The 13,284-nt window shown below is 32.8% G+C and overlaps 1 protein-coding gene across 1 annotated transcript; it reads left to right on the forward strand.

Annotated features, from left to right (window-relative positions):
• Positions 1–6,669: 6,669 nt before the first annotated feature.
• LOC129945185 (uncharacterized protein DDB_G0271670-like) lies at positions 6,670–12,728 on the forward strand. Its single transcript, XM_056054846.1, has 3 exons — positions 6,670–6,745; positions 11,699–12,490; positions 12,595–12,728. The coding sequence occupies exons 2-3, from the start codon at positions 11,920–11,922 to the stop codon at positions 12,726–12,728; spliced, it is 705 nt and encodes a 234-aa protein (XP_055910821.1). The 5' UTR covers positions 6,670–6,745; positions 11,699–11,919.
• The last annotated feature ends 556 nt before the right edge of the window (positions 12,729–13,284 follow it).

Below are 13,284 nucleotides of genomic sequence, written 5' to 3' on the forward strand. Positions count from 1 at the left end.
ATACAAAATATAGATGTATTTTACTCGACTGCCACATTAAATAGACTGTTTTTGATATTAGAGAGTAGAGCTGGTATGCAATGGGCTTTATTTTTGTTTCATTTATTTATTATTTCATGTAAGATCTTTAAAGCTTAACAGATTACATTTCGGTAAAAAATAATAAATATTATAAATGTACTTAACAATAAATAACAAATACTTAATACCTTAAGAATAAATAGTATAATACATTCTTAAATTTTTCTCTGGAAACATACAAGTCAACATAATCATAAATTTTATTGAACTTTAATAACTTTTTATTAATTGACCTTGAAATTGGTTCGTTACTACCGTAGTTCGTTCTATGTCTGAACTCAAAAAGAAGAGATCTTTCTCTCGATGGCCTCGTTGGAGCATGTATACATATAAAGGAGTGTAACTCTTGACATCTTATGTGGCAGCAAAGAATATCCCACACAAAAACAATATCGTGAGTTGTTCTTCTGGCTCTCAGAGATTGCAATCCTAAAAGGCTTTGCCTGGCTTGGGAACAAGGATAGGAATTCCAGCGCATTTTTTAAAATACATATCTTGTAAAGCGATTCTGAACTCTCTGTATATTCATCTGATAAATTTTGTTGACAAGGATTCCAGATAACATCCGCGTATTCAAGGTTTGGCCTGACCAGAGAAGAATATAATGATACAAGGGTGTACGGGTCGGAAAAATCAACGGAATTCCTTTTATTGAGCCCTACCATTGAGTTAGCTTTAGCAACAATCGCATCAATATGAAGAGAGAATGAAAATTTAGAGTCAAAAAGAACCCCCAAATCTTTCACTTTTAATGTTCTCTGAAGAGGCTTGAAATCAAGAGAATAGATAAACTCATAAGTAAAAAGTTTTCGAGAGAGGGAAATTATGAAGCACTTTTTTATATTTAGATTTAAACCGTTTAAGTTACACCAGTAAAATAAATTATCCAGATCCATTTGCAGCTTGAGACAGTCATCTGCACAAGTTACTTTTGAAAATAATTTGAGATCATCACCATATATAAGACATTTGCTAAAGTTGACATAGTTGACAATATCATCAATGAATATTATAAATAACAATGGGCCAAGGTGACTACCCTGAGGAACACCAAACGTACACTTGATTGATCTTGAAGTATATTCCTAAATCTTTACTTTTTGAACCCTGCCAGTTAGAAATGAAGAAATCCATTTGAGTAAGACTGAATGGATTCCAAAAGTATCTAGTTTAAGAAGCAAAATGCTGTGGTTTACGGAATCAAAAGCTTTACTGAAATCAGTATATAAAGCATCAACTTGACCTCTAATTTTGATAGCATCAACAACAAACGTTGAGAAACATGTCAAGTTTGTTATAGTTGACCTACCCGAAAAAACCCATTGTTGAGCACTATTTATATGTATTTTCATAAGAAAATCAAGTTTGTTTTTGACTAAACTTTCAAAAAGCTTCGAAATTGCGGACAACTTGCAAATCCCCCTATAATTTTCAATATTATTTTTAGAACCCAAAAAAATATCCCAGATGACAAAGAGAGTTCAAAAATTGTAAGCAACGGTGCACAAAGAGACTTAGAGCATCTTTTTAATATTATGGCAGGGATGCCATGAACATCTGGATTTGAATTTGGCTTAAGAGAGTTAAGTGCGCTTAAAACATCAGAGTATTCCAAATGTATAGATCCAATATCAACCTTAGGGCCGTCCCGAGGAGGTTGAGGAAAGTTTGGATTGAAATTAGAATACACCAATTCAAAAAACTGAGCAAAAAGCTCCAGAGTTTTATTAACATCTAACGCTATTGAAGTTCATAGAATTTGGGATTCCAAGAGATTTTCGCTTAGAGTTTATGAACGACCAGAAACGTTTAGGATCGCTCTTTAAATCAAGCTATAATTGCAAGATATAATTGCTGTGTGAGAATTTACTAAGGGCCATAAAACCTTTACGAAATTTACAGATAATATTTTTGTCGTCCGTACTATTTGATTTTTTAAAATTGGCGAAAGATTTATTTTTTAGATTTTTAAGATGAGCTAATTTTTTGTTATACCAAGGTTGTTCCATTGGATCCATTCTTTTTGGTTCTATAAGGCACAAATAAATAAAAAGCATTAGTTAAGATGCATAAGAAATGATTAAAAGTATTCATGAAACTCGGTATTCCAGTCAACATTTTCAAGGTAATTATTGAGTCCAATGAAATCGGTTTTTAAAAAATTAAATGAATTGACATTGTGATCTACTTTTCTTAAATAACTATAAAATTGTAATTCAATATATAATTCTTTATGATGTATAGAATTGTTTAACAATAAGAAAGGAACTATTACATTGACTGATGCCTTAAATTCATCATGATGAACGAATACTAACTAAACTTTTGAATACATCATTAAAAATTCTATTTACTTGATATAAATTAAGAGCATACAGGTGATCAATAAAGGAAATTTTAATATCTCTTTTTAAATTACTAGGTATAAGCATACTATCCGCAACAGAGTATGGGGAGAGTCACTAGTTTGCACGATATACAGGAACGGACAGCAGCTATTACACCACCTCCACGATCTTCTGCAGAGTTACAGCGGTCCTTTCGGAAGACCATGTATGAATTGTCAAATATCTCTATGTCTAGGATTTCGCTCCATAGCCAGGTTTCAACAATAATAATGATGTCATAATCAACATGACTTGATGCAAGAAATAAAGCAGGCACTTTTGTTCGAATTCCACTGGCATTGTGATAATAAATCCCCAAATAATTAGTATTTACAGCATTTTGTGGAGAAGTTTGACTTAGTGGATAGCTCTTTGATTCTTCATCCCTAAAATCTAAAAAGTATCTTATTAAGTGCTCATCAGAAAAAGATACTGATACAAAACTTTCTGGTTGTAACATTGCTCAGTATAAAATCGATCGTTGATTTCCCTGCTCATTTGTTCTGCAAAAAGTAAGAGTCAAGAAAACATATTACTTTATCTAGGATAGCGCCATCTATAATAACACGTGAATAACCATTTATAACACGTGAATAACCATTTTACTTAGACCATAATCTACAAACGAACCCTTTTCCTACAATTCGTATTTCATTCAGATGGAATTTTCAAGAAATTAAATATTGTACATATGTATATTATTTATTACATAGCTACATACATATATTTCATTTTCCTATTTTTAAATTTAAAAAAAATAAAATGAGTTCTGTTCTGAATTTCGTTAAGTTTCTACAATTTTGTTTCAAATTATTTTTCTGGATGCATTGGACGATTAAAGTAGTTCAACGTCAAAGTCTATGATTTGGTAATTGATTACGAAACGAATGCTGGCCTTAGTAATGACGCAAAATTTTTCAAACCTCAGTTTTGCGAAGGTTGATTTCTTGTTAGCGCTTCATCCACGCATGGTAATTATTCGTTATTTCAAAAATATATAAATAGTCAAAATATGTCCAAATGTATGAACTTCTATATCAGTGGATATAAGTTCTTAAGCTGGCACATAGATAACGTTACAAGTATTAAATAAAAATTATTTTTCGTTGTTAGCTAATGACCTTTTCCACCCAACTGTAACGTTGAGTTATCATTGAAAAAAATTAAGACTTAATGCACAATTTTTTGTAATTCTTATGAAGTTGGTTTTTAATTTGTTCAGATCAGAAAATGCAAAATAAAACAATGGAAAAATGCCAAAAGATAATTATTTATAGATTATTATAAGCAATTAAAAGTGGTAAGTAATGTTTATAGAACTTTGTTTTAAAAAGTTTAGTTATGTGTTAGATAAAAGTTAAATTTACGATCGTTTGTGATTTCATGTCACATAAACTTTAAGGTTAAACACAAAGGAGCAAAATTTTAAAGAACTTATTGCTAAATGTTTTAGCATTTTACTAAGTAGTAATTTTGTAAATATTTAGAAATTCACTAAGCGACCCCAAAATTTTAAACCTTTCTTTTCTTTTAAATTTTTAATTCCCTTTTTTAAATAAACTGGCATCCAAACATGTCTAAATAGTGACAGTTCATGAAAATAACCAAAGCAAACCAACTTTAAAGGACCTGGTAATTGGAATTCCATCTTTCGCTCTTATAAGATTTTTTGTACATAGGTACAACCTTTTGTTAGATTGAAAAGTTTACCAATATCACCCTCAAGCATGTTTCCCAACACAACTAAATTGTTGATGAAAGTAATTGGAATTCCTAAGTTTACGACTTATAATTTGGTCATAGGTGTTAGGTTTAAAACCAAGAAACGAGCTGATACCTTGTCAAAACTATGCCTAGAATAAAATTCATCCAGTTCTTAAACTCAGCACTTTTCTGTACAAAGCCGAGTATTGAAAAACTCCAAAAACTTCTTTTTCCGAAAAAATATTTCTTAATTTAAAATAAAACAACTGTAGCCGACAAATTATAAAAACAAAAAAAAAAAACAGAATAAACTTGACAGATTTCATATGAGTTTAGAAAATCGTTAATAGTTAAAGTGGCCATAACGTGATTTTAACTCAAGCAAATTTTTAAGAAATAGTAAGAAGATAAAAACGTTTGAAATTAGGTAAATCATCTTTAAAGCTTAGTAAGCTCCTTAAATGGCTAAACCGTTTAAAATTACTCGTCAGAGTTTTTATGAAGTTCATAATCATTTAAATTACCAATTCTGTAGCAAGTTTTAAGTTTTGTTTTACTATCGTTGGACAATTTCCAGCATTGTGACACTTCAAATGACAGCTGTCAAATTCCAGCGCTAACAACTTCAAACAACAAAATAAATTTCGCTATAAACAAGGAAAATGATTCATAACAAATTTAGTTATAGCCTTATACGAAAAATAGATTTTCGGATTATGAAGAACTCAAGTCGGCAATAAATGGGTATTTTGCAGGGAAAGAGGAAACTTATTTTTTTGAGGGTTTAAAAAAGCTTATCTCAAGATGTAACAAATGCATTGATATTAGGGGAGATTATATTGAAAACTAAAAACAATTTAAATTGAATTCGCATTTTCATTCATATTGATACCGAGAATATATTGAACGCCCCTCGTAACTTTCAATACAAAAAGTTTCAACCAAATGCTAAGAACAAGCCTATTACCCTTTTGTGTAAACGATTATATCCCAAAAAGTACCTTTACTGTTGAATCCTATAAGTTTGATTATAGGCGCCCATTTTCTGTAGGAATTCAGCCCTGTTCCTGTTTTACAAGCCTCTTATGATAAAAGGAATAAACCTCCTATATGAATACGGATCAACAGTTTATCAATTTTTCAGCCTTTATTTTACCGCCGCATGTCTCTTTCTCTCACGACATTCTCGATTTGATTTCTCTCATGGGGTTGGGTAAGATATTGTGTAGGAGTCATTTGTCTATATGGAAGAGTCGAGTGGTGGCGGGGTGGCGCTGGCAGCGGCAGGTGGAAAATGTTCACAATACCGGCAACTTTAGGTTCCACAATCCACACAGCTTAGTTTAAGGGATAATATCTATAGATAAAGTGGTACAAACTCAACAAGTGTATCTATTCGAATATTTTGAGGACGACGACGAGACTTTTTGAAAAAAAATTTTCTCTTGCTCGTAAACAGAGAAAAAATTATGTTCTGTTCTCATTTTACAGCAACAAATCTCACTCGCCCCCTACGTCAGCGTCGTCGGTCGTCGTCGTTGGGTGGTTGTGTAGTGAAAATATGATTCATTGAAATATTTTCGTTGCGTTGATTTTCACTTTCACATTTCTTTGGATGGAAAACTGAGAGTATTTTTTTTTAGTTTTATTTTCTACCAAACACCCGCCGCCGCAACAAGTTGAGAATTTTCCTTCGTGTCGTTGTACCGCCACCGCCGCAGCGCACATTGAGGCAGATTGTCGCCGGTAAAGCCGAGACGACCGTTCCGTTCAGAACATAATATTATACTCGTAGAATCACAAATAGAAAAACAGCCGGTGAAACGTGCTATAGCTCGGACTTTTTGTGCTGCCTTTCGAATTTTGTTTTCGATCAGTGGCGGTTTTCCTCTGCGAACGGACACACTGATTTTTCTTTTTTTCACAAAAAAAAAAAACAAAATACAAAAATATAATCGTGCAATCGATGAAAGAATTAATCAAAATTGAAATAACCGTATCAGAAAAACTTTGTTTTAGCGGATTGGTTCGATATTTCTTTCGTTACTTCTATGAAAAAAAAAAAATATATTGAAATATTTTGAAAAGTTAATTTCAAAACTGTTTTGAGAAAGTTTTTAGTTTTATTTTTACTTAAGCATACCTGAATACTCGTCGTACATACATAAATGAAAGTGATTTTGTTTTCTGTTTTATTTATATCAACATGACGCCGGCTTTTTATTGTGCGTGAAAATGACAACTTTACCGACGAAGTCGACGACGACACCAACGACCACGACCAAGACGTGATACTCGGACGGGTGCTCTTTTTTTAGAAAATTGTTTCAAAAAGCAAATGTTTTGAAAATAGTTTTTTTTTAAGTTTTTTGGTTTTGAATTTGAAAGCTTACGTCAATTTGTTTATTTTAGAGTTGTTCTTTGTGTGATGTGATATTTTGTTTTTGATATTTTTATGTTTTTTTTTTTCCTTGGAGATTTTTTTTGTTTTCATAAAAAAAATAGTTTCTATGTGAGTTTTGAAAAAATGTGTGTCAATTTAGGAAATTTGGAGAACTAATCGAGAGCAACAGGTGAGAAAGTTTAAATGAAAAAGTTGTATTCCAGAAATATTAAAAGAAGATTATAAAAACAGTGAAAATATTCCAATAGTTCAAAATTTAATATCATAAGTTCATGAGTTAGGAAAAAAAAGTAATGATTTTTGTAACTCAAATAAGAGGATTTCCATTGAAGGCGGGTCGATTTTAAAATTGAAATTCAATACATTTTTATCTTTATTTGAGAGGCCTTCCAGTGACATTATGCGTGAAATATAAAATCGTTTACATTATATCAACAGCTTTGCTGGTGGCACGCTTTCGAAAGGTCCAGTTTTTGATGACTTGACTTGAACGCCGTTGACTGCGATGGCCTTTTAAGCAAGAAGAAGAAGAAGAACGGACTGATGAATACTCCAGCCCAAAATTCACACCAAACAGTAATTTTGTTTGGATGCATTGACACCTCGTGAATTTTGCTTATTTTGATGTTGTCCCAAATCTAGACATGCTTATTCATGTACACTTTCATCCAAAAATGGCTCTCATCAATATAGATGATTTTTTGATGAACATTGGGATCAACTTCCAACAACACACCATCATGTGGTCGGCGGCTGGTCAAGTGCTTGTGAGCCACACGGAATTGACTGCTTTGGATTCTGCTGCACATTTTAACGGACAGCAGCTATGCTTTTAGCAGATCATCCGTTTCGTTGTGTCTTTGTCCACCAAACTTTGCATAGTCGACTTTGAAGGACGACTATTAACCTTATAAAAAGGGTGCAACGTGAGAATCTTCGCAACTATAACTTGCACATATTACACGATGCTGTAACTTGCCAGGTTGACTAATAACAAAAAGATATTTCAAAAGAAAGTTAAAGAAACAATAATGTTTCAGTGACGAAAGTACCCTCAGCTTTTCATATTCCTTTCGAGATTCAAATCCTTGTTTTCGAATGTGGAACTTCAACGGCACCGTATGATATACCCATTAAAGTCTAACACACTCTCGATGCCGCTATCTATGGGTGTCACTTGCATCTAGGAAGCTCTTAAAGAATGATCACACATTCGATATTGTCAAAAATGCTGCAAGGTGCTTAGGATTTTTCCGACGGTGCAAGAAATATGTCACCCCTTCTAATCTGGCTGTAATTTACTAAAAGCCTTCATTCGTCCAAAACTTGAATAACACTCACATATTTTGGCAGGTGCCCCTAAAATAACTTTAAATCTCTTGGGTAGAATTCAAAAAAGAGAAATGATAGACAATAGATCTATAACCGAAACATTTAAATAGCTAGCATTTAACGGTTCAGCTGTAATACTCGGCCTTTAAGGAATACTAATCAGTTTACATTTGAGCTGAATTTCAAGAGCACTGTCAAATATAGAGATTCTTCCTTGAACCACACATCGAGAATGTGGAATACTTTAGAAAACTCTGTTTTCCCTCTTATTTTGATATTCAGAACTTAAAGACCAATGTGTAACTCTCGCACTTTGTTTAAATATAAAAATATAAAGAGTACTAATAACCCCTTGAGTGCCAGTTATAACCATCCATTATTGGCTATCAACTTGATAATGGATCGATGCAGTTCCGAAAAGTGTCAGAATACAAGGTTTTAAAGAACTAAACTAAAATTTGCAAGAACAAATTGTAAATTGCCACTAAAAAAAAGTAGTATCTTTAATTTTTAAGAGAAACGAATAGATCTTTAATTTAATAATTGTTAAGAGGAAGTAATGCCACACAAGTAGGAAACGATATGAGCTAAACGGCGAAAGCTACGATGGCAGTACTAGTCGAACTACTATATACCATGAGTTTTTCCATAACTATTTTCTTGGATAGATTGTAAAACATTGGCTTGGACCTAATAGTTCAAGAAGTCTAAGGGTGTTAAAATACAAGATCTCTGTGGCCAATTCGGCCTATTAACTGTAAGTCCCTCCATCCCTGACTGAGTGTAGTAATTTGTAACTCACTATGCCTTTGTTCCCTGGGAGCTGTTGTTTTATTTTTGTATTAGGTCAAACCTCATCTCTAAGCCAAAAACAGCACCAAAAAGTAGAACGTATATAATGGTGACACGTTCGATTTTGTTTTACTTTTTAATTTAGCCTTCCAGTTCAAAATGAACCTCATCACTGAAGTTGATTTTTCAATAAAAATTTGCATCATTTTAATGAACTTCTAGGACTGCCTTGAATTCTTGTGATGTTATTTTTATCATGATGCTGTAATATGTCATTCATAGAATGCCTTATCTACAAAGCTATGAGAAGTCTAGATAACCTTTGTTTTTGTCAATTTTATGAGTATTGAAGCAATATTCTCAGATATTCAAAACAGGAATCTTCTCGACTAGCGGAAAATAAAACCATTTGCTCGAAAACCCTTGTTTTTGCTTTTTTTTATTATTCTTCCAATTTATGATTTTTGTTTCTATCGTTCCAAAGCATTTGCACTGAAATCAAACGTCTAAACAATGATTTCTTAAGTGTTTTTACTACTTTGAAATTCCAACTAAGTGGATACATATGTTAAAACAATTGTTTTTAAAAACGATTTAAGGATTAAATAACTGTGGAGCAATCCTGTAGTGATAAAATCAAATTGACAAAAAATGTGTCAATATAAAATTCAAACATTTTAAAGAACATCAAATGAAAACGAAAACCATTTGAGCAAGAATGTCAGACGAAGAAAATTAACTTAACTATCTAACAGATATTGTTTTAAAAATCTTAAACCTAATTGCTATTAATTTTTGACAAGCAATTACATTATCCGTGGCATGATGGTTAGTGCGTTGGACTGTCATGCCAGAGGCCTTAATTGGGTTCGATCTCTGCCTATGCCATCTTAAGTTTTTACCTATTGCGAGGAATTGACAAATTTTCTAAGAGTAATTCTTATCTTGAAAAGGGCTTTCTCAAAATAGCCGTTCCGTTCCTAACAACAGTACTCGCACACCGGAAGGGTTGAGAATTGTAATTCACTAGTTTCTAGTTCTCAACGGACTGTTGCGCCACCCATTTTTTTTTTAAATTATTAATTAATTTTAATTTGACATCTCTTTATTTAAAATGATAACGCACTCGATCTCTTTCGTGATTTTAAAACTTCAAAAACAAAAATTGAAACCACATCCAGCTCCGTCTGTTGCTGCAAGTAAACTGAAATGTGGATCTTCAAGCTCTTAGCTTATTAAATTCTGTTAATGTGGGAATCAAATATCGAGGAGGATTTTTAGTAGCTCTAATCACTTCTTCTAGAAGGACAAATACGCGAAACGGTCAAAAATGTCGCTAGATGCCTGGATTTCCTCAGACGATGCAAGTAGCTTTTCTTCCCTCTGACAGGGCTATTATCTTTATACTTCCATAACTTCTAATTATTTAAATTTGTTTGACTGGTTGGTTCTGTCATTGGACACAAAATTTCCTGATTAGAGGTTAAAGACGATCATTGATATAGTAATAATATACAATATAATAAAATTGACGGCTAGAAATACGAAGAAAATAGAACGCTTTCAGTGTAACAATTATGTTCCGAAAAGTGAAATAACATTGGTCTGTTCATTGAAAACGATTTCATCATTGAAACAAGTTTGACTCTTTTACTTACTTTTAAACCCTGAAACAAAAAGTATAACGATGAAAACCAATGATTGCTATAACTTGCCCTGAAGCTTCCCGAATAGTATTGAACGTAGTGTATTCAAATTGAAAAATCACCGTTATTTTTATTAATTATGCTCTAGCAAATTAGCCAGTTGCATTCCTACCTCAACCGTTATACTCGCCCAACTTCAGTCGTACTGTTTAATACACAGATTCGTTCTTTAGTCGTACTGCACGAATGTGGAATATTTTAATACTCTGTGCCTTGGCATAATAAGGAAATCAAAAATGCCCTGAGTGTGAGCTTATTATTATAAAAGAAGACAAAACTAACTCGATCGTTAGCTCCTTTTTTAAAGGCCTCAGTCATATCATGTGTAAGAGAGTAGTTAATCTTCGTTGACCTAGACTAGATTTAAAACCTATAAACTGTTACCAATTTTTAAAGTTTCGCTTAAACGGTTTTTGTGTGCCTATTATTGATGACTGTTTTTTTTATTCCACTTGGCTGCTTTCAAAAATAAGGAAGATTACCACCATTCAAATAATGTATTTGCACTGTTGCACATCTCGCAGTAAATGTTTAAAACACTTCTAACCATAAAACATGTCATGGAAGTTAAGTTATCTAAACATCAAACATTGGTGTTGACGTGTATGATGATGATGATGATGATTACTAAGATGACGTTTTATGGTGATGTTGTTTGATAGGTGAATGCTTGATTGTCTCTTTACACTGCTGATGCATTAATAATGATAATTACAAATCGTTTTCTACTTCTTGTTAACACTTAGATGTCAGACTCAAAACGTTATTGCACTGCACGCTATTATTCATTTCCATAAATGGTTATTCGTGAGATGAATTTCAAATGCACACAAAAAAGATACGATCTAAGATGATTTCTTGTCTTGAAAAAATGATGTAATTTGTTGCAAGCTCCTTTTATATGATTGTGTTATTGTTTGATCATCGTCAAACTGACATTATCTTTCATTGGAGTCTTAAGATTTAATAGGAAGATGTTAAACCTGTACAGTGTAGTTCATTTTTCGACGATGATGGACAGCCCTTGCAACATCAGTAAACTTAACTTCTTCACAATTAGAAACGCAACTTAATGTCCTTTTTGTTTATTTAACTTTAATACTTAACTCTTAGTAAACATACTACCAACTATTATTATAAAGGACACGAAGGAAAAGGAAAGAAACTTTATCCCTCGTAGTCCCTATTTGTTTTTCAATTTTTCTTTAAGACGGGTTTAAAGTTAAATGTTAAACTTTTTGATTTAGTTTTACATTTATTTATTTTATTTGTATTTTTTATTTTCATTTCAGGAGTCTTCTATTCAAAGTTGAAGTTTATTATTAAAATAAAAATAGTGCACATATAAGATGAAAATTTAACTGAATAAGACTGAACACGAAATATATCATAAAGTCCCCATCTGCTTCCAAAATATCAATGGAGTTTGAATTGTCAGCAGTTAGAAGAACTATAGTCCTTTATAATTATCAAAAACGTCAATTATCTCAAGACCACTTCTGTAAGGGAGAAAATGTTGTTAGCAATGCGTCGTGAATCTGATCATCAAAGTGGCAGTCTCCATCATCAAATTCCAATATCAGACGATCCAGAACAACTGCAACAGGCACAAATTAGTGCAACAACAGCAACAGCTACTACAACATCATCATCATTATCGTCATCGTCTTCGTCTTCGGCGTCTATTTTCGGACCAACTTCTGAATCAGCTTTGCCTCCGACATCAACAGCCTCGCAGCTATCAATTCCACAATACGGATTTTATAGCAATCCTAGTTCTAGTGGAAGTTATTTGCATCCACATCCTCTCTCTCAACTTCCGCTACCACCACCACCCCCACCTCTTACAAGTACAGGTCGAACGGTTCTTCCATCACATACTTCAACAGGGTCTGGACTTGACGAATACGTTGATATTCTTCAAGTTCAACAACTTCTTTTGGATTCTTCATCGGGAAGCTCAAGTGGAACTTCAACTTCTTCAACAGCAGCAGCAATCTCCAGTTCACAATATCTTCCGAAACCACTTCCAAGACCTAGAATTAATTTGCAAAAGGCTTCCGAGTACGCTGCTCAAATTCAAGGTAAATAAAAAAGAAAAAAAGGAAACGATGTTTAATTTTTGATGTTGTTATGTTGTCCTTTATGACATTTTGACTTTATATCCTCTTGTTCCAAAATAATTTAGCTGAATCTCCTTCATCTCGTCGAGTATTATTAGACTATCCTAGTCCTTATTTGTACGGGAACCACTATCACTCCTCGCCAAATGAAGATCTCGTTGCCCTTTGGTTTGGCAGCAATGGATCAGGTGCGTTTTGAAAATTCACTTAATACTATTCGACTAACCATTATCTACTAACATCACATTTCGGATCAATTCACGAAATATTTGTATAAATACACCAGTAGATACGTTGTAAAGAAAATTAAAGCTATATGATAATTTGCGTTTAACTGTTCCTACGGAAAGACTGAAACATTTTGTTTTTCGAAGTGAATAAAGTCTTAAAAACCATTATGATGAACTTTGTTAAAGATATGACAGGAATAGATTACTACATACATATAAGATACTATTCTATAAATCAATCTTATACAGCAAGTTGATTCGCATCTTCTTTAACTTACAGAAGAAACAAAATAATTAAAACATACTCGATGACAATTACACACTTTCTCGGTGCCACGCATATCGTTTAGAATTTATCTACGCCATTTGATTTCTAATCTATCAAGCTATAAGTTGCGACAACGAACTCAAATTTAGCATAATAAAAGTTCAATAATTTCCCCTCGGGCAAACCGAAGCTTGTTAGTTTTGTCTCTGAGATTGTTCTCTAATTCTTGTATATGCCTTATTTTACTACAATTAATT

The sequence above is a fragment of the Eupeodes corollae genome, chromosome 1 (genome assembly GCF_945859685.1).
Source record: "Eupeodes corollae chromosome 1, idEupCoro1.1, whole genome shotgun sequence".
Taxonomy (NCBI): Eukaryota; Metazoa; Arthropoda; class Insecta; order Diptera; family Syrphidae; genus Eupeodes; species Eupeodes corollae.

Bases quoted from the DNA above. Each gene is read 5' to 3' on its own strand.
- LOC129945185 (XM_056054846.1), top strand. From the start codon at position 11,920: ATGTTGTTAGCAATGCGTCGTGAATCTGATCATCAAAGTGGCAGTCTC. The intron at 12,491-12,594 runs GTAAATAAAAAA...AAAATAATTTAG, and splicing joins GTACGCTGCTCAAATTCAAG to CTGAATCTCCTTCATCTCGT.